The sequence below is a fragment of the Athene noctua genome, chromosome 6, assembly GCF_965140245.1.
Source record: "Athene noctua chromosome 6, bAthNoc1.hap1.1, whole genome shotgun sequence".
Lineage (NCBI taxonomy): Eukaryota > Metazoa > Chordata > Aves > Strigiformes > Strigidae > Athene > Athene noctua.
Window position 1 is genome coordinate 11,701,061 of NC_134042.1, and position 27,849 is coordinate 11,728,909.

A 27,849-nucleotide genomic window follows, 5' to 3' on the forward strand; every position below is an offset into this window, starting at 1 on the left:
CTTCTTATCTCCCAGGAATCTGGACTGTTGTTAATGCATTTCTTCTGTGAGGCCACTGTGCTTGTACATGCCATCTAGAGAGATTTTTCCAGCTGGCACAATTGTGGTGGTGGACCCGGAGACAAAGATAAGAAAATCCCCTTCACAGAGATTATTAAACACAGTTTGAACTGAAGAGCTGTGACTGCAACTGGGTTTGAGCTGGGCTGTTAACAACCAAACCAAGCACTTTTTTCTGTGCCAAGAGGGAACACCACCAGGTTTCAGTGTCCTGAAAGTGTCCAAAAAGATGATGAAAAGTAGCCAAATCCTTCCCTCTCTTTCCTTCCCCAGCAACAGTATATTTCTCAGACAGAAGCAAGGATACTTTGTTTAACTCTTAAATCGCCCTGTTTTAAATACGCTCTTTTCTCTCCAGCGAGTATCTCCACTGAGACATGAAGGCCTGAAGTGTAAAATACTGCTTTTACTCCTTGTTTTTATTAATGTAGATTAGACATGGAGGGTGGTCTGAGGAAGGCTAATGCAGTCTTAGTTTCTGGCAAGTGAGTAAACTCTTTGCACTTGGGACAAGAGAATGGAGATCCCCTTTGCAACAGTGCTTTATTCTCAGGCCAAAGAATCATAACTTCGATGTTTTAATTTGCAGAGACGGATTTAAGGGGGCTATGGCCTCTCCCCTGCTCCTTTGCTGTTGGCCTGTGAGATTCACAGGTAACAATCATGCAGTCCTGGAACACTTGTCCTCTTCCCATCTAGGTATCAGCTGAGTCCAGTCCTGAATCCCCATCATTGCACTTTAGACAGAGGAGACCCTGCCTGATGGAGTAGGTGCGGTCTTACTCATCTGAGCTGTTTCCACATGCTAGACAAGAATTTCTACATTGGTTTTTGCTTGGTCTCCCTTTTTGTGAGTGCTGGAGACTCTTCCACATTGAATCCATGTCTTTCTAATAAAACTGCACCTAAAAAGTACAGTTGTTGACTGGTTGTGTATTGATCCATTACAGCTGTGATCTCACTTGGTTTGGCAGGAGAGGAGATGAAGCAAACAAAGCAGTACTAGTGATCACCTAGAGCGGTGGGCAAACTCCTCTCATTTAAGTCCTTAGCAGAATGGAGTCAAGCCTCTCAAACTGACTTCTAGGCAGTTGCCGTCAGCCAGGCCCCAGGGCATGGTGTGTGTGGGGGGGCGGCTCTTGTTGTCATGTCTATTTAATTTAAAGTATTTACCTGTGACAAACAACTGAGGATGTAACATTTGATAGAATCTTAAATAATGAGCAAAGCTAAAGACCTGCAGCAAACCTGCCACCCAGCAAAAAAGAGAGAAAAATAGGATAAAACCTCAAAATAGCTGGGCAGAAAAGCTTCGTACTAAACCAGAGGGAGACTGTGTCAAGTCTCTGCCCAGAGTGCTTCTGTGTGTGCTGCATGTGCTGAAGACTGCAGGATTGGGTGCTGTCAGACTGCTGGAGAGGTGGTGTTGGGAGCACAAGCTGAGAGCTCAACTGCTGGCTGGGGAGGTGGTTAATACCATCTTCACCAGCACTGGAGTAGGCTGAAGATCTTGTGGTGGACAGTGGAAATCTTGTGGGATGCTTGACTTCAGCCCCTGTGTGACTTTGTACCTTGTGTCACAGTTGGTATTGAAAAACTAGTCGGGGCAGTGCTGATGTTTGGCTTTGTCAGCTCCCTTTGAGACAAGCTGCTGTTTTGCTGTACGTGGAGCTTCTGGTTACTTCTTCAGAGTGCCATACACTAATCCGGCCTTCAAGTTACAAGGGGGTGTGTCACTGTTCTGTAGCCAGCTGCTACAGCCTCGGGACAAATAGAGATGAAATGTGACGCTTTGTCCTCACAGTTACTATTTGAGGATCTGACAGCAACAATATATCTGATACGGCATCCTCCCTCAAGCCTCCAGGTACCAATGTGCCTGTTTATCGTGTCTTTCCACAGAAACCACATGATATGAGCCCATTCTCCCCAAATGCTTCCTCTGTACACCTCATCCTGTCTGGGGTGAGCCTGTGCTCATCCGTGCTTCTGTGCTTCCTCCTTTCTGTCAGGTACTTGTAAAGGGCTGGACTCTACAGCTTTGCTCAGCCTAGAGGTGTGCTGCTGCATGCTGGTGTCGCTGTAGAAACCCCCCAAGTGAGGAGCAGCAACTTGTACTGACTCTCGGAGCCCCTCCAGTGGGAGGGCCCGCCCTGTTGACAGGCAGTACCTTCTCTCTAGGCTCAGGGATGAATCCAAGTTCAAGTCTGGTGATCCTTGGTAGCAGAGTTTGCTGCTGTTTAATAAAAAAACCCCACAATGCAAACAACCAACCAACCAAAACCACCTCAAACAAACCCCTGAAAGCCACAACAGGAAGCCTTGGCCTGTTTAGATTGCCAGATGGTTTGTGACAATGAGATTGAATTGAGAATTTTTCAAGGGAATGGTACAATTGCAATGAAACATTCTGGGAAACATTTCACAGATTTGTTCACCAGGAATTCTGTGGAGAGAGGAAGTGTATGAGAAGGAGCAGGTGCCTTTTCTCAGAAGAAACTGCCTGAGAACACCTCAGTGGGATGTGGGCAGTCCTGCTTTTTATTGAGCAGAAAACTGGCTTCAGTTCAGAGATGAGCTGGTAACTCTATTCCTCCTTCCTCTCCCCACCATCAAAATTACAGGGTTGGGGGCAAGAGAACTGTGTAACAGTTTGAGTTGGAAGGGACCTTTAAAGGTCATCTATTCCACCCGCCCTGCACTCAGCAGGGACATCTTTGACTAGACGAGGTTGCTCAGAGCCCTGTGCAGCCTGACCTTGAATGTTTCCAGGGATGGAGCATCTACCACCTCTCTGGGTAGCCTGTTCCAGTGTTTTACCACCCTCATTATAAAAATTTTTTTCCTTTTATCTAGCCTAAATCTATCCTCTTTTAGTTTAAAACCATTATCCCTTGTCTTATTACAACAGGCCCTGCTAAAATGTTTGTCCCCATCTTTCCTATAGACCCGTTTAAGTACTGGGAGGCTGCTGTAAGTTCTCCCTGGAGCCTTCTCTTCTCCAGGCTGAACACCCCCAACTCTCTCAGCCTGTCCCAGAGGAGAAATGTTCCATCCCTCTGATCCTTTTTGTGGCCTCCTCTGGACACGCTTCAACAAGTCCAAGTCTTTCCAGTGCTGAGGACTCCAGAGCTGGATGCAGTACTCCAGGTGGGGTGTCACCAGAAATGTGATGTTCTGTATTTGGGATGATAGCGAGAGTCTGTCCGAAGGACAGGAAGACTTTCCTGAAAAAAGCCAGCAATGGGGAAGAGGCAATGTGTTATAGGGCATGGAGAACTGAGACTTTTTTCTCTATTTTTGGTCTGCCATGGGACTGGGTGATAGAGAAAAATCACTTTGCATCTCCCAGCTTGCACCTTTTTCTAAAAATAAGAGTAACAGTTTTCTATTTTCTCCCCCATAGAGCTGTATATAATAGGAGCTGGGTATTAAACTGATGACTTAAAAAAAAAAAAAAAAAAAAAAAGACTACTTAAAAAGTGCTCTTTTGTACAGCAATCCTTACCCTTGCTAGTTTGGACATTCTTCTCCCAACATCACACACTAGCCAACCCTCAAGGTGGTAGAGTCCACAAAGACAGGCTGTGCTTCTGAAGAGCCTCTGCAGTGTGCTGCTTCTGCTGAATGTCCCACAGCTGGTTTCACGTGTGGGACATGAGCTCAGATGATGATGTGGTAGGTACATGCACAGAAAATTAGGCATGTGATTAAGGCAAAGAACACCAGATACTTCTAACTCCACTGCTGCTGTGTCCTCCTTTGTACCTCATTCCAGCACTGAGCAAGCCCAGTTCTTGACAGAGAGGAGAGCAGAATGTGGGGTAGTGGTGGCTAGAAATGTTCTCAGAATGGCTTTTTAGAAGGAAATTGGATGGAGGTTGCAAAGGTATCTCCTCAGTGGTGCACTTTGTGGGTTTTTTTTGAACATCAGAGCATTTTTACATGCTATTTCTTTGGTTACTTCAAAGAAAAAACAAAAAGCTTTTCTTGTTCCACCCCTCTCCTCTTCCATACTATATACATTTGACCTCTGACCCTTCAGTACCGCAGCATGTCACACGGTTGTGTTAACTATAAGCAGCTTTTGTACTTAACTGAGAATGAAGTTGAGGATGGTTTTTAGTGTGAGAATGAGTTGCAGGACCCTTATTCTGGGCCAAGGAAGGCTCCTTGCCTGCAGTGTGTGTGCAGGCAGTGTAAATGTGCTCTCACCTCTAGTGATGGAAATCCTGGAGAGGAGGTTACTTTCTATGTGTGATGCTGTGGCAGTGTGAGTGAACCATAAAAAAAATTTAGTAGTGAGGGTAGGGCAAGTCTAGTTAGGTAGCTTCAGTCCTGCACTGCCTCACACAACTGGTGTGGCAGGTCCAGGCACTGCCTCCGTGCAGTGTGTGTTGGGGGGCCAGAAGTATTTGCTGAGTCCTCAAGAAAGTTTATGTTAGCGTGTGGATTCTTGCTGTTGCCAAAAATGTTAGTGGTGAAGAAGGTGAGAGCAGGGAAATGGGAATGCTTTTATCTTTGCAAGGCTGCAGTGAAAATTCTCGTGACAAAGAAAAAGCACTTCACTGTCCTTGAAGCTTCCCTGTGCTGGATTCCTGAGGCTGTGAGCAGGGAAAGGTGGGGCTTTTTAGAGGAGTCCTGCAAGTTTGCTGCTGTTTGGGTTGCCTGACAGACCATATGAAGGAGAACTATATAGTACATGCTTGTTACTGCTTCCATCCTAGTTCCAGGGCAAATATTCCAGTTCCTTCAACTTGAGTGTGTTGTCAAGCCTGTCAGAACAGATACAACAGTTGCTGTTTTAATTATTATATTGGTAGTATCTGACTTTAACCCGTTTATTAAGAGAAATGCTGATTGTCCTCAAACTTTTACTGTGCCAATTGTACCAATTCGATTTTTTAAATTAGGAGGTGAGCTAGAAATGATCCCATGCAGATGGTTAGTTTGTTACTTTGTGCTCTGATCTCATTAACAGCATGTGAAATAAAGGGAGGTCACTATTTAACAAAAAAATACAAAAGGCAAAAAAAAAAAAAGGCAGCCCTGTGGTGAGGGTCACTTGGAGTTTATGTGCAAAGAAACTGAAGGGAGAGAATAAGCGTGTCTGTTTTATTTAATAACAGAGCTAAACACTCTGGTAGAGCTCTGGAAGTGGGAAGCTTTGACAGGTTTGGAAAGCTATTGCATGCTAGTGAAATAGGGAAGAGGAGTGGTTGCAAAGCTCACGCTGCCTTGGCTGTTTTGGAACATGTAGGCCTTTTCTCAGCTTGAGGCTCTGCAACCCCCTGGGGTTTGCCCACTGCCTGAGATGAGAGGGGGATAGCGTAGAGCAGGAGTGCCCGAAAGCCTGCGTACCTGCAGGTAGCAACCTGCTCTCTTCTCTACCTGCTGTGTATCTTTCCAGCAGTTATACCTCCTAGCAACCAGTGCCTTGGTGCGGCAACACGACTTGCTTGTGAGCCAAGTCCTGAGCTTGCATAAGAGCGAGGGGGGGGAATGGGGACTGAATAGCAAAGTCTGGGATGAAAATGAGATACCAGCCGCCTCAGCTGAGCTCCACCCTTTCTAAGAATCTCAAAACAGACGCTGTGTCTCCTGGCAACCTTGACACAAATCACAGAGTTTAACTTAAAAGAAGTACATACAGTCCAAAGGACATATCCCATCACCAGGTGTGAAGAACAGAGAGTCAGTCCTTTTCCTCTTCCTGGAAGATCTGGCACTGTAGATGGTCTCGGGTTTCACTCGGTGTCAGAAAGGCAACAAGTTAAAGAGCATCATGTGAGGCTAGCTAAGAAGGGCCAAGAAGGGGTGTATTTTGTTTATTGTAAGCATGCCCAGAAGTGCCCCAACTATTGCTCAGGAACCAGAGATGTAGGACTTGACCTTCCCCACTGGGCTAGTGCTGGAAGCCGTGCACTGGGCTGGAAGCCGTGCCCTGGGCTGGAAGTCGTGCCCTGCAACACGTTGGCCTGTTGTGCACCTGAAGCTAGTTGTTTGGGCTGGCAGTGAAGGACCAGCAGAGCTGATACCAGCCACTTCCTGGCCTTCGGTGTCGGTTGCTATGCATCCGCAGTGCTGACCTGATGTGTCTTAGTCCTGGGCTCTAACTTGGCCGTGTTTCTCTGTGTCAAGAGGTGTAGCTATATGAGAAAGCAAAACTGAGTTTTGTCATGATTGCCTCTCCTTCCAGGAGAGCTGTCTTTTCAGATCTCCTGACAACTGATGCTCATTAGCTACTCTGAAGAAAAATTTTAGTGCATTTAAAATTCTGCGATACAGGCAAAGCAGAGGTAGATGTTCACCCTCCATTAAAGCCAGAGCTGTCACAAGGCTTCTAAAATGATAACTTAGGCAGAATTGAATTTTGCCAATCTGGTAACATCTGAGCTGCTCCTGTGCTGAGAAGCAGTGGGGCTGGGGCAGGGAGCCAGCAAGAACTCTGGGCATTTGGGCCCGGGAGCCGCAGCAGGCTTCCTGTGGGTTGTGACACCCACAGCAGCTGTGGGGAGAAGCAGGCTCCCCCCTGCCCCCTCTTTCAGCATCCGCCAGCCTGACCTCGTGGGGCTCAGAACAGGCAGGGCTGGCAGGAGGCTTTTACTGCCTCTTTGCTTGCCCTAGCAGCCTGCTGCCCGAGGCAGCTGTGAGCTTTGTGCCCACCTAGAGGACCTGAAAACAACTGACCATTTGAGCAGGTGATTCTTTAGCTCCATGCTTTCGAAGAAGCGAGTTTGTTTTTTTTTTTTTTGTCTCTGACACTCTTACAGAGATACAGCAAGGATGATGCTTACTGAAGCATTCAAGGGGAAAAGCTGCTCCAGTTTCTTTGCCGCAGTGGGGGCTTTTGCTGTCTGCTCTGGAATGCAGGAGAGATCAATGATGGGTCAGTGGGCACTGGAGGGGCCTCCCCAGTGCCTTACCCCCAGTGTGGCTGTCCTCCACAAGGAGATGGTGATGGGGAGAGGGCTCGAGGCAGACCTGCCTCAGTCTGCTTCTTTCTGACGGTTAATTAGAGGAGAATGGGGAGAGAGGTAAACTGTATTACTTTCTTTTTTTTTTTTTCTCCTTTGATTGATGCCACTTTAATATTGACTACACTGCTTCCTCATGGTGAAACAATTAAAGCCCTGAGGCATCTGCAGTGAGCTGTCGTGTTTGTCTGCCCCAGATGATAAGCTTGATTTATAGATCTTTCTCCATGCTCCTGAGCTGCTCAGGCACGGTGAGGGTATACTCTGGCTGTACTTGATGCTGGAAACAGAAGTGTTGCCCAATTGCTTGCCAGTGGGATATGTTTTTCCTTTGAGACTTGATTTTAAAGGAAGACACATATTCAGCTTTTGAGTGGTGTGGTGGGAACTGCTCTTGCAGCGAAGTCGGTACAGACCTGAAGTGAGCCAGATGTTTCCGTGTAAGCCCAGCTGGGTCTGTGAATCTCTGCAGGGAGCTGCTTGCTCCCAGAAGGGTGCCTTCAGAGAGAGCTTCTATCTTCTCTCGTTATACTGTTGGGCTGGAGAGCTGAATTTCCTCAGCGCTTGATGGCTGATTTGATTATTCTGCAGGAAAGTTATTGTATACTTTGCTTCTCTTTATCTCTGTCTTGCCTTTCCTGCTGTACTGCTATTTGCCTGGGGTTTTAAAATCTCTTTTCTTGTTTGTTTTTTTTTTTTTTTTTTTTGTTTTTTTTTTTTTGTTTTTTTTTTTTTTTGTTTTTTTTCTTCCTTCCACCTGTCTTTCATAGCATCCTCTTCCCCTAACTCTGTGCATTTTCTTTTCTTTGAGGCACTCCCCTTGGGCTTTGTTACACTCAGTGTTGTTTATGGGCAGAGAGGAAGCACACCTTATGCATACAGGCTGTGTATGTGTGTAAAAATTTTTTAAAAAGCAAGAATTTATTGTTAGTATACCTGAATTCTTAACACTCTAATTCAAGAATCACTTTACTCTACCACTAATTATTACAGAAAGAGAATAACAGTGCGTTAGAATACTTCTACGTAGAAAAATTTTCAATAATTGTGATAACACAACTGAAACTGTAGCACATTTCTTTGTTTCTGTTTGTTTTTCCCGGTGTTAATGCTCACCCTTGTGTTGCTCCTCTGGATCGTAAAGTCAGCTATTGGAGGGTAGCACTGTAAATCTTCAGCCTTTGTAGCCCTTCACTGGGAGGAATATGATGTGGATGATGTTCATCACTCCAGGGTCCACCTGGGTCATTTTTGTATATGTTTCCTAACATACTTGCACACCTTTCTCTTAGTTGGTTTCAACTCCATGATGCTTCTGAATTCACTATGTATGGTGTCTCTCATGCGTGTTGTATATTATTTCTTTGGTTTCTTTATTACCCCTAAAACCTGTTTTGTTCAGCTCCAGGTCTGTTTTTCTTTAATGAACCATGGGTGAGTTTTTCACAGCTGTGGCTTCTCTGCTGCCAAGCATGTGCCTCATTTCTTATCATCTCGTGCCTGCACTTCTCTGCACTGCATCCCTCATCTCCACTTCTCAAGGCCTCTGCTATCGTACAGTGCCCGCATTTCCCTCTACTACATCATTGTGTTGTAAATATTTCAGTCTACATAAAATAACTGCTTGTTACTGTTATTTATATAAAACTATGGTTGTATTACACAAAGATAAACAGAAGTAAAACAAATTAGCCATAGACACCTGGTCAGAGAAATTGCTGTAGCAGCTCGACCAAGTAAAACAGTTACAAACAGGTCAAGAAAAGTTCAGAGTGAGCAAGCCCAGGAAGCCTGAGGCCTTTCAGACTCAGTATGAAGCTTATGGCCTCTTGGTGAGAATGGCAAATCTGGGGCCGTCAGCCAGATGCTGATCGAAGAGGGACTGGCTTTTGAGATCAAGTGGAGGGGTGGAGCACTACTGGGGAGCAAGAGATCCCCAAAGCAGGTGTCTTGGCTGGTCTGTCAGGATGGAGAGTTGTTCTCTTCTACTTGTTGATGTGCCTGTGACAGCTGTAACTTTGGGAGGAGACCTCAGTGTATGGAGACAAGTCCTTTCTCAAGAATTAACACAGTGTGCTGTGATTTTGTAGCAACCATCCTGGAAAAAGTTACATTCCCTGCCTTGTACATAGCTCATTAGGTTTTCAGCCATGTTCTAGCTGTTTGTTTCATCCCTCTTGGTCACACCTGGGACCAGCCACATTGTGCTCAAGGCTCCATTTTCTACTGCTTCTCAGTCTCTCCTGTCTGACTGATCAGCACATTTTCTTGTCATGAAGTGTCTCAGTGATCCTTTTATTCCTCTAGCCTTCCTATCATCAGTTGCCCATTGCTCTAGCCCCTGGGGCTGCTGCTCATTTGCAGCGTTCAGTGGGTGTTTGCCAAGAGTGCTGAAATAAAACGCAGCTCTGCAACTCCTACTCCCAGCCCAGTTGATTTAATGTTTCATGTAGGTGTATTGCTGGCATTGCTTCCCTGCCCCCGGGAAAGGGGGTGGTTATGGAGGGAGGGAGGTATGTGTGTTTGTGTGTTACAGTCATCCATGAGCTGTATGTATGCATGTGTGCATACATATATTCCTACATACACACGTACGTGTGTGTGTGTGCACACATGCCGCTGTCATCAGTGCCTTCTGTCCTTTGAAGCTTGTCAGACATGCAAGCTGCCAGGGAACTCGCTGCGTGTATGCACAGCTATTGCTTTGCATGGCTTTGCTGTTCTACCTACCTTTGCTGCAGGCTGAAGGAGAGATGGGATATTCTACAAGGCGGGGGAGATGGCCTGTCACCAGTTCTGCTAGGGCAGGGTTTTATCCCTCGTTTCTCATCCATGAGGTTTTTTTTCTTTTCTTGGCTTTGAAGTGTCAAAGGGAACCAGAATATTTTGAAGGTGAAGTTCCTGCTGAATCACTGGTGACTAGGCAGCCGTGAGCCATAACAATTAATTGGAATCATTTTCATCTTCCTTGCAACTGTAATGACTCCCAGTTGGTAAGCTGGTTTAAATTCCATGGTTTTCCTCTGAGCCCGTTTCTCCCCTCTGCTTTCCCCACACGCTCTTCTTGCCCAAGTCTTTCACAATCTCCGTCTGGCTTAGCTCTTTGCCTCCCAGAAAAGGTGGCTCCTTATTGTGCAACTCTGCGAAAAACCATTGCTCTCCTGAGGGCACTACCGCTGCGTCTCTGGCTCCAGCGTGGCTGCTGTGGAGTTCTCTACAACTTTCCCGGAGGGAGACAGGACCTGGGCTGTCTTTTGTTGCCGCATCCATTTCGTGCGAAGCGTGGAGTCTGAGTTTGTTTTCCTGAATTATCACTCTGCCTTGTGTTTGCCCAGTGTCAGAAGGGTTGCTGGTTTTAAGAATCCTCCTCCCTCTTCTGCTCTGCCCCTTTAAAAAGAGACCTTGAAATAGCCTAGTGTTGGAGGTTTCCGTGCTAAGATGGAGTTTTCCATGTGTGGTAGTTCCAGGGGGGTGAGGATACGTTGCAGTAAGATCAGCTGAACATGCTAGTAATGACTGTAGCCAGTCCTGCAGAGTTTCTCCTCTGTGTTCCTGGTAAAGCTGAAACTTCAGTGGTGCCTGTGAGTGTGCAAGAAGAGAGGCCTGGACTGGTCAGTGTACAGTCACAATCTGTGCTCCTTATTGGATCTTCTAATCCATTTATGCATCAGGTTTTTGAAAGTCTTTTTAAAGTGTTTTGGATGTCTCTTCAGATCTGTGCATCTGTTCTTTGCCATCTGCAGCCTGAGGTCGGGATACATGGCTGGTTGGTTTAAAGTTATAGTCTGGCAGGTGTAACAGGGCTGTTGAGAACTGCCAGGGGAAGCTGTCGGCCATGCACGGCAGGAGTTTGCATTGGCCCTGTATGAAGGGCAGGAGCTGCATAGGAGCTTCTTGGGCCCTGTCCCCTCATCCACAGCAGAGCCTCTACGTGTCAGCAGGCACAAACCATGCTGGCAGCAGAAGATCATGAGGATGACAGCATCCTCACCAGGTGGTGGGAAGAGCAGTTCCCTGTTTTTCTGCATGTCATCAGATCACACAGGCACTGGTGGGTTTGCTGGGTGTGTGGGGATGGGCATTTTGAGGCTCCCATATTTGGGGATGTAGTATTTGTGCTCTTGCATGGTTTGCTCTTCTGTCTCAGTCTGCTGAAGGTTGAATGGGAAGGGAGTTGTCACTGGTGTTACCCTGCCTCAGCTGAGGAGAGTAATTGGAGCACTGTCCTGTGGTTATGCAAAGCAAATGACACTGGGCAGAGACAGAGAGAGAGGCTATTTTGCTCCTTCATCTTGTGTTCCCTCATCCTGGACACCTCTGTGCTACCAGTCAATGCAATGGACAATATGAATTCAACAGGCTGAAATGGTGGGGGGAGCAGAGGGTGCTGTTGTCCCTTTGGGGATTATCCCTACAAATCCTTCTTGTCAGTTCTGCTCTGCCTTCTTACAGACTCAATTTACTGTGCTGCTCTCCCTCTTCTTGTGTGTGGGTGCCCATTGGCCTAAGAAATCTCTGAATGTCAAATTTCTGGAAGCTGGGAGAATAGTCTGGACAAGTATCTCTTAAAATCTGCCCTGTTCTTCCCTAGGTCTGGGCTTCTGGAGGCAAGATATTGGACTTTAGTTTGGCCTGGTGTGGCCAGTCTTCTTGCGCTTTCTTTTTCACAGTGGGTTTCTTGTTCAGCATTACAGGTTTTCGTTAGCCTGTGCTGGTTTCTGAAGTGTGAATTTAGCTGCATATATCAGATTCCCACCCTTCAAGTCTTCTTGGTCATGGAGTGGTGCGGGGAGCTCCAAGGGCTTTTCCGCTCAGGCAGCGACACCCAAGTCTTAACCTCTCAACAGATACATCTTTCTTCTCAGCATGAATTTAATTAATATAGCTTACATGAAAATACCTATTCAGTTATACAGTCAGTATGCACATCCTCCCTCATCACTGTTAACCCACTCCCAGTACTGGCTGTGAATTAAAGAAGCCTTTTGGCAGGAAGAGTTGCCACAGAGAAAATTAACACCAGCTTTTGTAGACACTGCTTCACTCTGATCAAGCTTCCCTTGGCAACCAGTGCAGTGTAAAAAAGATTTTGTTCTTATCAATGTCTTTTTTCTTTTTCATGCATTTAGTGCGTAGGAAGCTATTGTGCTCTCATTTGAATAGCTTTGGGTGGGGGTAAGAGAGCAGAGTATGAGCCAGAAATTGAGAAATGCACCAATTTTTTCAAGGGATGGGACTGTTTGCTCTTTTCATTTATTCTTGCAGCAGCATGAAAGGAATATATTGTGGGAAAAAAAGAAAGCCAACGTTTGTTTTGATGTCTTAATGGAGTTTTCTTTCCTCCATACAGCATCCTCTTTATAGCATAGGCTGCATGCATTTTGGAGAGGAGGACTTGACCCATGAACTCTGCCTCCAGTTATGTGTCCCACAAGATAGGGCAACACTGAGTTGATGGATAACTTGGAAAGGAATGTTATCATGGGTTTTTAACTTTCCCAAGCCCCCTGGAGGGGAATGTGGCCTGCAGGGGAAGGAAAGAGGAAAATTGACTTCTACAGAAATCTCTTTTTTATTAGCATACTGAAGAAGAGTGAGGAAGGAGGCGGCTGGGGGAAGGCGGCTGAGACTAGAGGTATGTGTGGGGAAACAAGAAGACACTAAGAATAGTAAAATGCCCAGGAACTAGGATTTTGAGAAGAGTGGGATTGGAGCCAGTAGGAGAAAAGGCAGAAGTAAAGGTGGGGGGAGCTGCCTGGAATGATCCACTGCTGCTTAGTCAGTCAGATACTTCATGTAAATGTGATACTGACGTCCGATTTCTCTCCATTCCTCCTCCTATATTTAGCTTAGGGAAATTGCTTCTTTTTTATATTTTGGGTTTTTTCCTTTTGCTGCAGCCAATGGAAAATGCTTGTGACACTCCCTTCTCCCCCCAGTCCTCCCTCCCTTTGAAACAACGCTTGCTTTTTATCTGCATATATGGTGCATGCTTGTGCATGTGTAAGATAGGGCTGTGCCTTCATGGAGCATGGAGGTTTGGAAAGCTCTGCATGGAACCTTTCACTACTTTCTTGTTGGCTGACCCAAACAGGCTCCCTGGTGGAGAGAGCTCAGGTTGTCTGCAAAAACCTTCAACATCTCTGTGAGAGCTGATTCTGTCCTTTCCTTGTGTTTGAGGTTCCCTGAACGTCCCACAAGAAAGAGAACTGGGAGAGATTCCACAGCCAAGTTGTTTTTAAAACCTGCTTGCATCAGGAAGGTGTACTTAAAGGTTGTGGAGTGGCATCATAGACCTAGAAATAATACCTTTAAATATGTATCTCATTGCCAACAGCCTCTGCAGGAACCAGCATGCGAACAAACAGGACACTCGATCTCAGTTGGCTAGTAGGTAGTTTGTACAGCAGTAATCCATACAGCAGTGAATAGTTTCTATAAATGTCTTGGAAATCAGAATACACTTATGGATTAAGAAGGTGCTGTGGTCATCAAGCCCTGCCTGCAACTGCAGAGGAGGTAGGGTTTGTACCGAAACAAGGGTGCTATCAGTGTTGACCTTCTAACAGCTAGTGTGAGTCAGGGTCAGGTTTTCTCTCTGTAGGTCCTATGTGAAGTGCTTGTGGAGCTAGTTTTAGTTTGCATGTTGGCACTAGCATTTAAAAAGGTCTCTTCAGACAAAGGTGTCTTGAGAACTTGAATTTGTTTTGAAATCTTCAGTTTGGGAAAGGGGTGGGGCAGGTGGAAGAGGTGATGTGACCATTATAGAAGTGCAGGTTTGAAGTACTTTCTTCGCTTGTTCTACATCCACAATTGGAAGCTAGGAACAAAAAGATCAGTGCTCTCTTCCCTTGTGTCATTTCCATCCCTCTGGCTGCAAAATACTGAATGCGGTCTTATAAAAGGAGCAGACAGAAGTGGAGGATGGATAGATGGGTGTATGCTCTTGTATGCAATTAATTTTCCATGGTAATTATTTTTATTATTTTAACTGCCGTAAGATTAAAGCCAGCATGAATGGAAAGGAGTAGATACTTTGAGTCTCCTGAGGGCTTGGTAGCCTTGCTGGACTTGAAGACAGTGTGGAGTAGGCGGGTCAACAATCTGACCATTCAGTGTCTCCATTCCCTTTATTTAGTTAGACCAATTTCATTTACTGAAACGGAGCTCACCCAGAGTACTGATGAGCTCTGAGCTACCTTGTTTGGGGAGTGGCTGCAGGTTCTGCTGGAGAATGACTTGCTGGCTGTGTGGGGTGGAGGAGCTGCTCTGGGGCCACACTGAGCTGAGCTGTGAGCATCTGAGCAGGCAATTGAGGCTGCCCTGAGCACCCAGAAGAGATTAAAGTGCTAGAAATGGTGAATTTCTGCTTGTTGAGGACATGTGCCCTCTAGGATGGAGTGGACTAGAAACCTTTCCAAGCATTTTGAGAGGGAGCCAGTTGTCAAAGTCAGGTGCTCCTGCCTCCCAGCACAGTATCTGGGTCCCTCTGTAAGACTGGCAGCTTGTGGCCTGCCATCTTGCTGAATAAGGTGTCTTTGGGTTGGGTGGAGTCTTCATTGCCCATGTGCGTAGCAGACAGGAGAGTGATGGTGGAAAATCTGCATGAGACAGCATAGCAGTGCGGTAGTTTTTATTGGATAGCAGCTAATTTAAGAAAGCAAGTTTAGAAGACTAGTTTATCCTGGCTAAATTACTTTACTGGCATAGAAGGTATAACCAATTAGCAAGTTAGTTACTAGCTTACAACTCAATGACATACAGTCTTGTTTCACTGAGTCTGTGAGTTAAAATTACCTTTTCATGGCATAAATCAATGCTTGCTGGCCAGTATGAAGATACTGTGATTTATTATCTGCCCCCTCCAGATAGACTTTATTAATTACAGGTCAAACTCAGTGAATAGAGCATAGTGTTGTCTTAAGACAAAGTGAAAATATATGTGTTTGTTACAGCTGCTCTGGCACTAGAAGCCATGTGGCTCTTGGAAGAGTTTGCTGATTTGCCTTGGTGTGTGAGCTGGGTGGCTCTTACCTTCACTGTGGGCTCTGGACTTGGCCGAGGGCTGGGAAAGGGGGAGGAAGCCTGCTGGCAGACAGCCCGCTGCAGAGTATAACTGAGCTAAAATTCATGATTGTAAGTGGCCAAAGGCGCTGTTGTGTAAGTCAATAATGGCAAAGCCCTGGACCTTCATGGTTCACTATACTATTCTAGGAAGTGGTTTGTTTGCTTGCCTGGTTTGAAGACCGTGATTTGTATTTTGCATCTTTCCTGTGTTTTTTAGACTGTGTTAACTTTTATGAAGTCCTGTTTTTCTGCAGTTCCTCATCAATAAAACAAAAATTTAAATCTAAGAGCTGTACAAGAAAGTCTTTGCCAGGACTTTATGTCTTTCCTTTATTCTTTCTGGTTTTTTGAAGCTTATTTTGAGCACAATTCATCCCTGTCATAACTCATCAGGATTTTGGTCCATTAACCCTATCCGACTCCACATAATGGGGTTTTGCCTTGCTTTTCTGATTAGCCGGAGGCTTGGGATTAGATAGATTTTCACATCTGCTAACTTCCTATTTCATATCTCGTGATTTGCGAGGCTTAACCTCCCCTGACTTGTTAATGGATCACAAACCACCTGCTTCTTTACACTAATCCCTCAGAAATCTATAGCATAGCTTTGACTTGAAACTCTCCAGATTGGTTCCCCAGGGTAAAAAGTGCAGAAGGATCAATCCCGGTCTGAACAAACTGCTTATTTACGCTTTCTCTGCTCCTCCACAAAATTACCTCTCCAACCAAGGCTGTCTGCCTTAACTATGAAGAAAGTTTGGCACCTTTATTGCCTTGGCATTCAGGGTGGGCCATGGGCGGAGAAGAGTAGGTAGAATGGCATGGGTGGAGAGGAGTAGAGCAGTCCAAAGGGGCAGTGCGTGTGTGTGTGTGTGATATCTTGTGAAAGGTTGATGCTTTGGAGGTTAAAGCTTTGGCACCCTCTCACGGTGTCCACTTTGAGTTAGCGATGTTCATGGAGTGTGACAGCTTCAGCCAAGGACTCTGAGCTCAAGGTCTTGGTGTGTCAGTCCTCCTTCCTGCTCTCTTTTCCATTTCAAAATTTACACTGCTTCTGGCAGAGTAGCCCGGTCAGACCAAGGGAAAGGTCAGCTGCCCAGGCTAGGCGAGGAGATGCCAGAGACATCTCTGTCAACTCTGAGCCGTGCCTGCAGCACTGCTAGCTCTGCCTGCTGCAGGGGACATAGAGAGGGGCCTGGAAGGACATGACTCTTGTCCTGGGCAGCACAGTGCCAAAGTGTGCTTAGTTCTGTGCATGAGTGTGCACTGCCTGTCTTGAAATGTTAGTGAGGTCTGTAGGTTTGGTGCTGCAATAGTTTCTGCGATGCCTCGGCTTTTGCTTTTCAGCTTGGCTGCTTCAGGCCAAATCCTCTACTTCTGTCCTTTGTGTTTCTCCCCCTGGCTGGCACCTGTAGCCTGGCAGGTGTTGCAGGCAAGCCCCAGAGCGATGGTGACGTGAGTGCAGTCCCCAGCGTGGAAGGCTGCTGGTAGTGGAGCAGGGGCATCCTGGAGTGCTCTCCTGGCACCACAGCACAGAAGGAGCTGGGACTTGCTAAGCTCTGACAGCGGGTACTAGCAGAGGGACAGACAAAACCCACAATTTCTATTTTAGAGGTGAAGTGTGAGATAGGGCACAAGGTCATCAGAGCAATTGGTGTTCTACCTCCTTTTATTCACTTAACAGCTGTGCTTTTGGGAGGGGGCAGTAAGGGTCATGGGTTTTCTGTTACTGGTTGCTACTGCTCTGCTGCGAGACAAATGCTGTTATATGAGGATTTAAAAATTCTATGTAGGGTATTTGTGGAGAGTGGGGAAGGCTCCAGTACCCGGGACTGCCCCAGGCTGCTTGTGGTGGGCTTGAGGCATCAAGGCAGTGGGCTATGGGCAAGATTAGTGAGGAAGTGGAACCTCTTCTCCTTCCCTCTCCTCCCGGTCAGTGACAGTTTTACTCCCAGTGGAGGTGATTATATTGCTTATCAGGAGTTTACTTCTGCTTGCTTTTGCAGTTTACCTCGCTGAGAGATTTCTGCAAGGCCCCTGAGCAAGTTGTTTATTCACATACGTCCCTTGGGTCAGTGGTTTTTGACATCATGTGTCCAATTTATCATCTGGCCAGCCACTCCCTGTGCTATGCTCAACAGTTTCTGTCCTGTCTAGTGTTATGGTCAGGCACAGAAATTTAGCCCCCCTACCTCCCCTTCTTCTGCCTCCAAGAGCTTTTCTGAAAGATGCCCTTTTTCCTTCTTCTTGACCTCCTTACTCTGTTCTAAACATGCTGGTTTGGTGCCCAGTACATAGGGTCACTTTTATGGCAGGAGACATAATCCATGAGGGCCATTGCATAAACTTTAATGCTTAGCCTTTCTGTCCAGCTTGAGCAATCAGAGACCCGGGGCTCCCAGATGCTAGAAAGGTAATTATTTATGGTACTAGCACATGATACACCTCAACATGGGAGAGACTTGTGATTCTTCTCTGAGCTGCTCTTTTTCTTTGTGATTTCTGGTTAATCCCAGCTCAGTCTGTAAAATTAGGGGATGAAACACCTTTTTGGGGCTGCTTTTGGTGCTGCTCTGCCAACAAGGATAACTCTTTTTTCTTTATACTCATGGTCATGTCAACTCTTTGTTCTTGTGTTTCCTCCATCTAGGTGTGTTGTTGTGCTGTTCAACCCTAGAAAAAACAAGCAACACCATATTCTAAACAGTTCCAGGTGAGTGAAGCTTTAAGATGGACTTGCGTTTCGTGGGAGGTGAATTCAAGGTTTTTCTTGCTTGAGTGAAGTGCGGGAGCTGCTGTTGCTCCAGGCTAAATCCTCTCAGCTAGAGCTGCCTCGGGGAGAGCCTGCCTGCCTGCCGGTTTGACTCCAGCTCCTTCTAATGTGAAGCGTTACTGCTGAGGAGGTACCACCTCATAAACATTGTGGTCCCATGAGGAACTGCTAATAAGCATGACATGGAGGAGATCTTACTAGAACTCCATGGTATCCGACTTTTTTTCCTCTCCCTAAAACTATGACCTCATTATTGAAGCCAGGACTGGGACATGGTCCTGCATCTGGAATTAAAGGCACAAGGATGAATCTTGACTTTTGGAGCTTTTCCAGTGCTGTAGGCATGCTGTTTTGAGACTTGGGCAGCAGGGAGTTCCCATGGCAAGTGTTAGATCTCTGGTAAAGCAAAACCATTGTGTCAGGCTATTATGCGTGATTTTAGCCTCTTTCCAGTTTGTCCCAACCTACTCCCCAGTCATGACATATTGAAATGAAATCACATGTTGGAAATGTTTCTCAGTGTCATTTTCTCTGTTTTAGGAAAACAATTACAGCACTTGCTTTCTCTCCAGATGGAAAATATTTGGTTACAGGAGAGGTAAGTCTGAGAGGAGAGAGGGCACACCTTGTCCATTGTCTTTGGAAGCAGGGCAGGGGGTGTTAGAAGAAACAAGCCAGTGAGCTGCGTTGACACAGACAAATCTATTTCAGTGTTGCATCTGTGGGCAGACCTACCGGTTTATGAGTGGCTGTGGGTGCTCCTGCTGGCAGTTTTTCAGTCTGTGGTCTCATCAGCTTGGGGAATGGATCTTCTGGGGTGGCATCAGTGGGCTGAAGGTAGAGTGAAAATAAGTGTAAGGGCACACGGCACAGCTCTACTCTAGCATCAGTGAAGAGTACTTAGATGGTCCTTAATCGTAGTGTGGGTTTAGCATTGTCTCTAGGATTTCAGGAAGTAACTGAAGCCAGTAACAGTGTTGTGGAAAAAAGTGAAAAGTGCACGTTGAATGGAGTTTTAGGAATAGTGACAGAAGATGCTGGTGCCTGTGGTTTGGCATTGTAAGTTTGGCTGGGGGTGACAATTGCTTCCTAACATGCCCAAGGGGGAGAATAAGGAAGTGCACTGTGTGTCTGTTCTGCATTAGAAGTTCAAGACATGGGCTGTGTCATGAGGCTGGAACTGCTGGATGTTAGAAATCCGCAGAAATGCTGACTGTCCCCTGTATAGTTGGGCTCAGTTTGCTCTTGTCTATGATTAATGTTAATTTACCACTAATCTCTGTGCCTCTGTAAGACGTGGGCAGGGAGCATGTGTGAAACAGGTCCCCTCCTGAGCCTCAGCCACAGAGAAGTATGTCGCAGCCTTGTGTCAGAGCTGTCAAGGCGGAGGCTGTTGGCTCCAGAGGCCCCTACTGCAGCCACCATGATGGCAGCTGTCATGTTGCTGGGTGGCTCCCAAGCTGGGCCTGGATCCTGCATAGATCAGGCCAGGGATAGAAACAACAGTGATTTGGGATGGAGGCTGCCTTGACACAGAAAAAGTAAGAACAAATTTTCTATCAGAGCATCAGAAGTGGTTGATGTTATTAGTTTTTTAGTGAAAGCATGAGGTTTATAGCTGTAATTTATTTTAATGCCTCCTTAGTCTTAATGTAAGAAAATGTCTTTATATTAATTTTTTTTTTTTTTTTTTTTTTTTTTGTTCCTCCCTGGTTTTCAGTTCTGATGATTCTGGTGCCTTCCTTTTCCTTTTTTTTTCTTTTTTCTTTTTTTTTTTTTTTTTTTTTAAATATCTGGTGCTCTATTCTTTTCATGTGGGATAGGAAAACTGGTGAAAAATGAAATGAGTATTTTTTTTACTAACAACTCTGGGGTAAATGGCAAGTACAGATCCTTTTTTTTTTGCCTTGTTGCAAAACATGTCTCCTCTTGCCCTGTTGTAAAACCATTTCTCTTTTCGTTATCCTCCCACGTGTCTGAAATTTGAGTTATTACTTAGTGTAGTAGTGTCCCCTGCCGGTGTCAGCAGTCTCGACTTAGTTCAACCTCTGTCCCATAGGGGAATGCTTTCTGAGTCCACTTTGTCAAGCTCACTTTTAGTACCCTCATGCTAATTCTGCCTGGTAACACCTTTGTTTTCTGCATGGCTGGGTTTTCAGGAAGGAGACCATGGAGGTTAGTCCTTGGCCACCATACATATTAAATTTCTGGTATATATTTCAAATCCAGAAAATTTTTTTTCTTTATTTTAAATTTTTTTTTTCTTTCTCCCCATGGAGGCATAGATTCCTCATCCATGGGGATCACACAGAGCTCACTTCTGGTGAGCATTTTTTAAATTATGAATTACACGTTCAATTTGTTAAGGTCTTGAGGAGTATGCTAAGATGCTAGGAAATATATATATATATGCATGTATGTACATATGTATTTGTGTATGTGTTTAAGTACAGCAATTGCTTTGAAGAACAGCTGATTCAGCTGATTGTAACATCTTGCCAGCCATCTTGAGACCTGAGCTCTGCCTTGCAGGAGGGAGAACTGTACCAACTGCAGCAAAATCTGACCACAGTGTTTTTCCAGGCCATGAACAGTTGCCTGGCGAAGCTTTTGAACAAGACAGTTAAAACATGCGCAGTTCTGAGTTTTTAAAGCTTTGACTTCTCCTGGGGATCAGACTTGCCTCTCCCACACAATCAAATCACTTACTTAAAACTGATCAGAAAAGGTACCATTTTGCCATGTTGCCATGGATATGTTATCTTGCAAGCTACTGTTTTGACAGACCAGTGAGAAATCATGAGCAGGCTTCTGAGTAGGATTTGCCCATCAGGCACATTTTTGGCCAGCATCTCAGCTCATCTTGTACGCCTTGGTTTATTTCGGTTTATTAACATGCAGTTAAACAAAAGAATACAATTGTATGGCAGAAGGTGCTGAATTGATATTTCTGAAATCTATGACCTTCTGTTTCTCTGGAGAACAAGCATAAAATCAGAGGCTCTGTTCTCTCAATGTCTTTTCCTCTGACACTACCCTGCTGTACTCATTCAGGCAGCATGTGTTTGTCTGTTACCTTTGTGACAGAAATGATGATGATAATCTCCCAGAGGCTTCCTTCAAATGGTGTGTGATAGTTATCACACGAGTTATGTCATGTTTTTGTATGGCGTGACCTGACTTGAGATCCTGCGTGTCCACACTGTGTTAGGAGCAGGGGATGTGAGGGTCTTTTGGTTCACTGAGTCCAGAGATACAGTTTATTATAATCCCTTTCATGAGCTGGCTGAGTTCCCATTGCAAAGATTAGGGATGGGCATCAAAAATACTGTTCTAGTCTCTGGCTGTTTTGTGAGTAGTGTAAGAAAATTATTAAAGCAGGAAGGTTGTATTAATTCTTTCAGATACCCGTTGAAATGCATATACTCCTTAGGTTGTCAGTCTCAACCCGGGCTTTAAAGGATCGAAGGAACCTCTAACCCTATTGTGAATGCACCATTGAGATATCTTTTTCCAATCCCACACACATTTATGTGCTCGAATCTGTCAGAACTGACCTTGAGGGTTACGCGTCCTGTTCTGTGTGTGTTCTTGTCTCCTCCAGAGCGGACACATGCCAGCAGTTCGGGTATGGGACGTGGCCGAGCGAACCCAGGTGGCTGAGCTCCAGGAGCACAAGTATGGCGTGGCCTGTGTGGCCTTCTCCCCCAGCTCCAAGTACATTGTTTCAGTGGGGTACCAGCATGACATGATTGTCAATGTGTGGTCGTGGAAGGTAAGTTCTCTAGGAGGTTTGGGTGGACCATGAGGTACTGCTAAATTAAAGAGTGCACAGTCTGACTATAAACTATTTCAGTTCCATCTTGTGTTCTGGGGTTTTTTTAATTCCATTGTTGTTTGGTTTTGGACATTCACAGACACAGACAGGTTTGGACATGAGAGCATGCTATGGTCCCTTAGGGAAGGTCTAAGTCACTTCAGCGAAAGAATATTGTTTGTACTTGGAGACGTGTGACATCTCGCTGTCCAGCCAGAAAAGCCTGGATTTCTTGTCAAAGCCTTGTGCTTTTTTAGAGGCTTATTAAAAATTAATTTATGAGATTGAGGAAGGAAGTCCTCATCAACCAGGGATTTCTTTCGTGCTGTGGTAGATGCTCTTGGTTTATTTTGGTTTTGTTGTGTCAGGGTTTGTGCTACTCTGAATCCCATCCTTGTTTGAGAAAGGTAACATAATCACAGTGAGTGAAAGCTGATGTAGGTCACTGCCTGCCACTTGGTTGAGGCAGCACTCTGTGGAAACAAAGCCCATGCCTTATCATCTAGAAAACATTTAGGTGTGTGCTGTTTGTATATAAGAAACATTTACTGTCAGAAGGCTTGAAGTCTTCTGTATTAATAAATGCTCACTTATGCAGCTCCTGCTACCTTTTCAGGTGCTGTAACCCTCTCTAAGAGAGATGTGATTAAAAACTGCATTTTTTACATCTCACATGATCATAGAATGGCTTGGTTTGGAAAGGACCTTAAAGACCATCTAGTTCCAATCCCTGCCATGGGCAGGGACACCTTCCACTAGCCCAGGTTGCTCACAGCCCCATCCAACCTGGCCTGGAACACTGCCAGGGAAGGGGCAGCCACAGCTTCTCTGGGCAACCTGTGCCAGTGTCTCACCACCCTCACAGGGAAGAATTTCTGCCTTCTATCTAATCTAAATGCACCCTCTTTCAGTTTAAAACCGTTACCCCCATCCTATCCCTACACTCCCTGATCAAGAGTCCCTCCCCATCTTTCCCGTAGCCCCTTTAAGTACTGGAAGGCTGCTATAAGGTCTCCCCAGAGTCTTCATTTCTCTTGCAGCTTATAAGTCTGCGCTCATTTAGTATGTTACTCTTTTCATCACATTTCCTGTGCTGTAGTTTAAAATCTTGCTGTTAGTTCTCTCCTGCATGAGCTGAAGTTTGACCTTGCTATTTTTTGGTATAGCTGAACTGTGTAGTGATAAAACAGAAGTGCTCAGCCTTTTGGTTCTTTCTAGTTCTACAGATAATAGTAGTGACTTGGAGATTGTCATAATGCATGGCACGTGTGGGACAGTACAGGTAGCTTTGTTTTCCTGCACTTATGCATGTTTTCCTGTTCACTGTGATGCTGTTTATGTGCATGAGAGCTTGTGAGGTCAGGACTATCTTGCTCTTCTGTGCTGAGGAACACGCACTGTAATCATGTGCTCCAGTCTGTGACTATCGGGAGGTCCAGCTAGCCTTTATTTTGCAGGCTGGATCCCAGAACTAGTGAAACTTTACATGACCAAAGTCAAAGGAGAGTAAGAGACCAAGATGTGAAAACAGACCTCCTGAAGCACTTTCCTGCACTTTTAACCACAACCCTTCTTCTATCCACTGTGCTGCTGCTTCACTTTCTCTGTTTTGTCTGGCTGGGAAACTTACTCTGTCATTTGATTGCGATGGAAAAGAAAATCCTTGTTGGGATCTGTAGGGTCCTCTTGCTTCTCTTAAGAAAGGCCACAGCAGTGATCTAGATGTTGAGGTCTGCAAGGGCTTCTTTCTCTGTGTGCTGTCTTGAAAGAAGTTCTGTTAATGGCTGTCCCCCTTGCTTTTCCCCCAGTCTGGATGGGGTGTCGTCTATGGTGATGGTGCAGCAGCCTGGACTTCTCTGTTGCTGGTTTCTTCAGTTCCATCAGCACGCAGTCCGATGGGGGAGTGATGTGGTTTGTGTGCTGAGGGCATGTGCTGTATGGTTGAAAACCCACCACAGCAGAGTGGAATAAAAAATTCTCACTTCTACCAACCCCTGGGGAAAGACAGAGGAGGAAAACTGAGCACTGGTATGGTAGGCAGGGAGCTCCTGCCATCTGACCATTCTGCTTGGGCAGTGTCTGTTTCCATTTTCTGTTCCTGCTGTGTTCTTTCTCCTTCCCCAAACTCTTTGATTTTTTTGAGGTGCACATTTGAGGTGTAGCAGATTTTGCTTTGTCCCTTCCAATACAGGCTGGTCTTTTTGTATTTTGGGTCTTTCAATAAAGCATCATGTCTTTGAAGAGAGGAGAAAATTTATAGAGGAACCAGTACTCTTTTCCCTGCAGAAAATACCTGTTCCCCATCTTGAGTGCCTTGCCCTCATTGCTGCCTGGAGGCTGGGAGAGCTCCTCCTTGTGCTGGCCTACATATGCTTTTGCTGTTTGGAAAGGGAAATGGGTTTGCTCTGAGCTCCTGGTGATTGTGAAACCAACATGTTTGTCATGGCTCAGACAGCACGTTCCTGCAGGCACTAGTGCCTGCTGACTTGTTCTCGATCCCAGTCGATGTGGAAGTGGAATTGAATGTGGATGTGAATTCTACTATCTGCCAAATCAATGCTCCCAGCTAATGTTGGGGAGGCTGTATTAAGGGGTGAATGGGGAATAGTTTGGCCCTCATCACTTCCCTGCTGCAGCGCTTGTACTGGATATGTGCCTGTAATTGAAATGAGTTTCCTTTGCTTCTGAGCAAAGAAATTAAGCTATCTTAACAATTATGCTTCCAGAAAAACATTGTTGTGGCAGCCAACAAAGTCTCAAGTAAAGTGACAGCTGTGTCATTCTCAGAGGACTGCAGTTACTTTGTCACTGCTGGAAATCGACACATCAAGTTCTGGTACCTGGATGACAGCAAAACCTCCAAGGTGAGAGTAGGCGCATCAAGGCCAGGCTGTGAACAGGCATTTCCATCTTACGACATGGTGGATTTTGCCCCAGTTAGCTATGGCAACTCTTTGATTTTTCTGGGATTCAGGGATAGCCCTCCACCCCCGGCTCTCAAGTCACAGTCTCCCCGTGGGCTGGTAGCACCAAAAGGTGCCAAAAGCTTTTCTTAGCCTGCACTGAGGTAGGGGCATGGCTCCTGGAGTTGTATAGCTGCATGCTTGTTCTTTAGTAGTTGCATATACTGAAAGAGGAAAAAAATTAGAAAAGAGCTGCAGTCATTAAACTCCTTGGAGCACAGGGGTGGAGAGAGCTGTTTGATGTTGATATGAGCATCTGAAAATATTGTGTTATTTTGAAGCATCAACTAAAGTGTTTAAATTTTTAGCTGTTCTGTTCTTCTCTGGGGGACAGAATTCACATATAATTTTTCTGTATGCTCATGGACAGATGTTCCTACTTTATGCTGAGGCATGCTTTGGCGTTTGGTATAAATCACAGATTGGCCATGGAAGGGTTGTTCTTCCAGTGATCGATCTGCTGTCTCTGGGTCATATGTTTGGATGCACAGTTTTGGTGGCACTAATAATGTTGTTTTCCACTGATGTGCTGTTACTGGTGATCCCAATACACTGTGCAACCAGTGGGTCTGCAGCAAGTAAAATATGTCACTACCTCTCCTTGCAGGCTGTTTGCAGCTCTCTTCTTTGAGGCACTTCAGCACTCAAGGCTTGATGTTCTAAAAAATGCATGTCTGCCTGGAGTACCTTGCTCTATTTCTAACAAACTGTTTTTTATTGATAGGTCAATGCCACAGTCCCCTTGCTAGGTCGCTCAGGATTGCTTGGAGAACTGAGGAACAACTTCTTTTCAGACGTGGCTTGTGGAAGGGGCAAAAAAGCTGACAGCACCTTCTGTATCACATCCTCAGGCTTGCTCTGTGAATTCAATGAAAAGAGGTTGCTAGACAAGTGGGTGGAGCTGAGGGTGAGTTTTACATCCTCCTGTCCTGCAGTATTTGAAGCAGAGCAGGAACAACAGATAATAAGGGCTCTTGGAGTGCAAGCTGACCACCAGCAGTGAAAGTCATTTGGGCCACTGCCACTTTGTGATTTACCCCAGAAGGCCAGGCAAAAATAGTGTTGCTTCTTGGCAAAGGGATTTTATTAATCATTAAGGCTCTTTCATTCTCAAGTCTCAGCATTACAGGTCCTGCTCTTCTGGCAAAGCAGTGTCCTTCTGTGGCTTTGGCAACCCCTGTGTTGTCCCTCCTGGCTTGGCCTGGACAAGTAGGAGTTTTAGAAGGATTCTGATTTCTACCCACTCTGCAGTGTCTTACTTGGCTCATGCATCTCAAATGCAGGTTCCTGAAGTAGTTCCTGAACCAGTAGCCTGGTTTGGCTATTGTAAACCATGAGGTTGGCCCATAGTTAAGAATTTGATTGTGCTTATTTTCCTTCAATTGGATGTAAGGTGCCCACCTGAAAGGATCCAGTGTATTAAAATCAAGGGAAAAAAACTTTCCACGCTTTCACTCAAGTGAAATGCCTTTTCTTTTCTTTCCTTTCCTCTCTAAAATCTGCCTTTCACTCTCGCTCAGAATACAGACAGCTTCACAGTAAGTCGGAAAAAAGTTTTGCATTGAACTCATCCCCTTATCACCACGCTCCATTTTGTACCATTTTCTGCCATTTGTACAGATCCCAATGGGAGGGGAAGAAAATCCATTTTTTTTTCTTTTATTATCCCCTTGTGACAGGTAATGTATTGCTGTGCTAGTACAGGGTGAGGTGCTGCTTGCCTGCCAGTGGTGCTGAATGTCACAGAGGAACAAAAAACAATGTTCAGAGTAAGTCTCAGCAGGAGCAAATGTGTAGCTCTGCTGACCTCCGACCACAGTGGGTGGCAGAGGAACTGGTCTTTTTCCTTAACCACTTGGAATCTGCAATGGACCTTGGCTGGGAAGCTCCTCAGAAAGGAAAAATGGATTTTTTTTAGGCTTTTCCTTACTCCCAGGGCTTGACTTCACTTCAGCTCTTCTGACCATGACTCCTTTGTCTGTCGATTTGCTATTCTCCCTGTCGTGTGTCTGGTGACCTTTGAAATGAGAGCGCGTTGCTTATTTGCCTTCTTGTGTGCTGTGTCCTCCTCAGACCACTGTGGCAAACTGCATCTCTGTGAATCATGACTACATCTTCTGTGGCTGCGCTGATGGCACCGTGCGGATTTTTAACCCTCTGAACCTTCACTTTGTCACTACCCTGCCAAAGCCGCACTTCCTGGGAACAGACATCGCGAGTGTGACTGAGGCCAGGTACTGTGGAGAGGGTGGAAGGGAGCAAGGAAGGCTTGGGGGGGTTACAACTGTTCCCCAGACCTTTGCCGTCTGCAGCATGCTCTTTTTATGGATTAAAATTGGCAGCCTGTTGCAGATCTCCCTGAGTTGTTGCAGCTCTGCCTTGCGTGGCTGGGCTTCAGCACAAACCTGGTTGCTGGACTATGCAGCGTATCTTGTTCCTCATCTCTCTGGGATTGCTCAGATCTGGTGGCCTTTTGACATTGGTTGCTATGAGCAAGCAGGCAGAGGGCACAGGATGCTCTGGCACACCTCAGTTGTTCCTTTACCATGGCACGTCCTTTGTTTATCACTGGTGCTGGCTGAAGACTCTCCTCTGTAGCAATATAATGATGTTGCTAAGAGCTGCCAGGCTCTTGTGGGGCATTTTTTTCAAGGGTTCCCTTGCAACCATTTACAGACACAAATCTACTGTTGTCTGTAGTCTGTCTTCTCCCTCAATCTTGTGTATTCTGTTGTCTTGTTTTCCTACCTCATTCCAGTATCTTCTGCCTTGGCTCTCTATTTCTCACCTGCTGAGATGGGTAATGTTTTTTCCATACAGTTCTGTCTGTCAGCTTGCAGAGGCTTATGCTAGAGAAAACCCTTCATGTCTTGCTGTTTGCCAATCCTGGTTGAAGACTTTCCCAATCTTCCTCTGTTGCTCTCTTTCCCTTCTTTAACTAGTAGGGAAAGAAATACAAAAGTGTATGAATACACCAGCCATTATTCCACTGGATATCTGTAGTTCCCATGTCTACAGATATATACTTTTTTCCTTATTTGTTTTTTTCTTTTATCTTAACAGGTCTTCTCTAAACTTTTTTTGGGAACTTGAGGTAAAGGTTCAAACAGTGCACTGTATATTCCTCCAGAGGATCAGTGGGAGATAATGATATTCCAGTAAGGGAGCTGGAAAAGGAGCTCTCTCAATTTA

General features: G+C 45.5%; 1 protein-coding gene across 5 annotated transcripts in view; it reads left to right on the forward strand.

Annotated features, from left to right (window-relative positions):
• MAPKBP1 (mitogen-activated protein kinase binding protein 1) overlaps nucleotides 1–27,849 on the forward strand; it is a 103,370-nt gene that overhangs the window by 35,839 nt on the left and 39,682 nt on the right. For 4 of the 5 annotated variants that reach the window (XR_012633855.1, XM_074909569.1, XM_074909572.1 and 1 more), the window contains exons 4-10: nucleotides 17,755–17,817; nucleotides 18,418–18,475; nucleotides 21,482–21,652; nucleotides 24,421–24,558; nucleotides 25,382–25,564; nucleotides 26,178–26,195; nucleotides 26,731–26,891. Coding sequence is in view for 4 of the 5 variants with exons in the window: in XM_074909569.1 (XP_074765670.1) it covers nucleotides 17,755–17,817; nucleotides 18,418–18,475; nucleotides 21,482–21,652; nucleotides 24,421–24,558; nucleotides 25,382–25,564; nucleotides 26,178–26,195; nucleotides 26,731–26,891 (792 nt within the window). In the remaining variant the exon portion in view is untranslated. The remainder of the gene's footprint in view (nucleotides 1–17,754; nucleotides 17,818–18,417; nucleotides 18,476–21,481; nucleotides 21,653–24,420; nucleotides 24,559–25,381; nucleotides 25,565–26,177; nucleotides 26,196–26,730; nucleotides 26,892–27,849) is intronic. The other variant, XM_074909571.1, reaches the window with a different exon arrangement.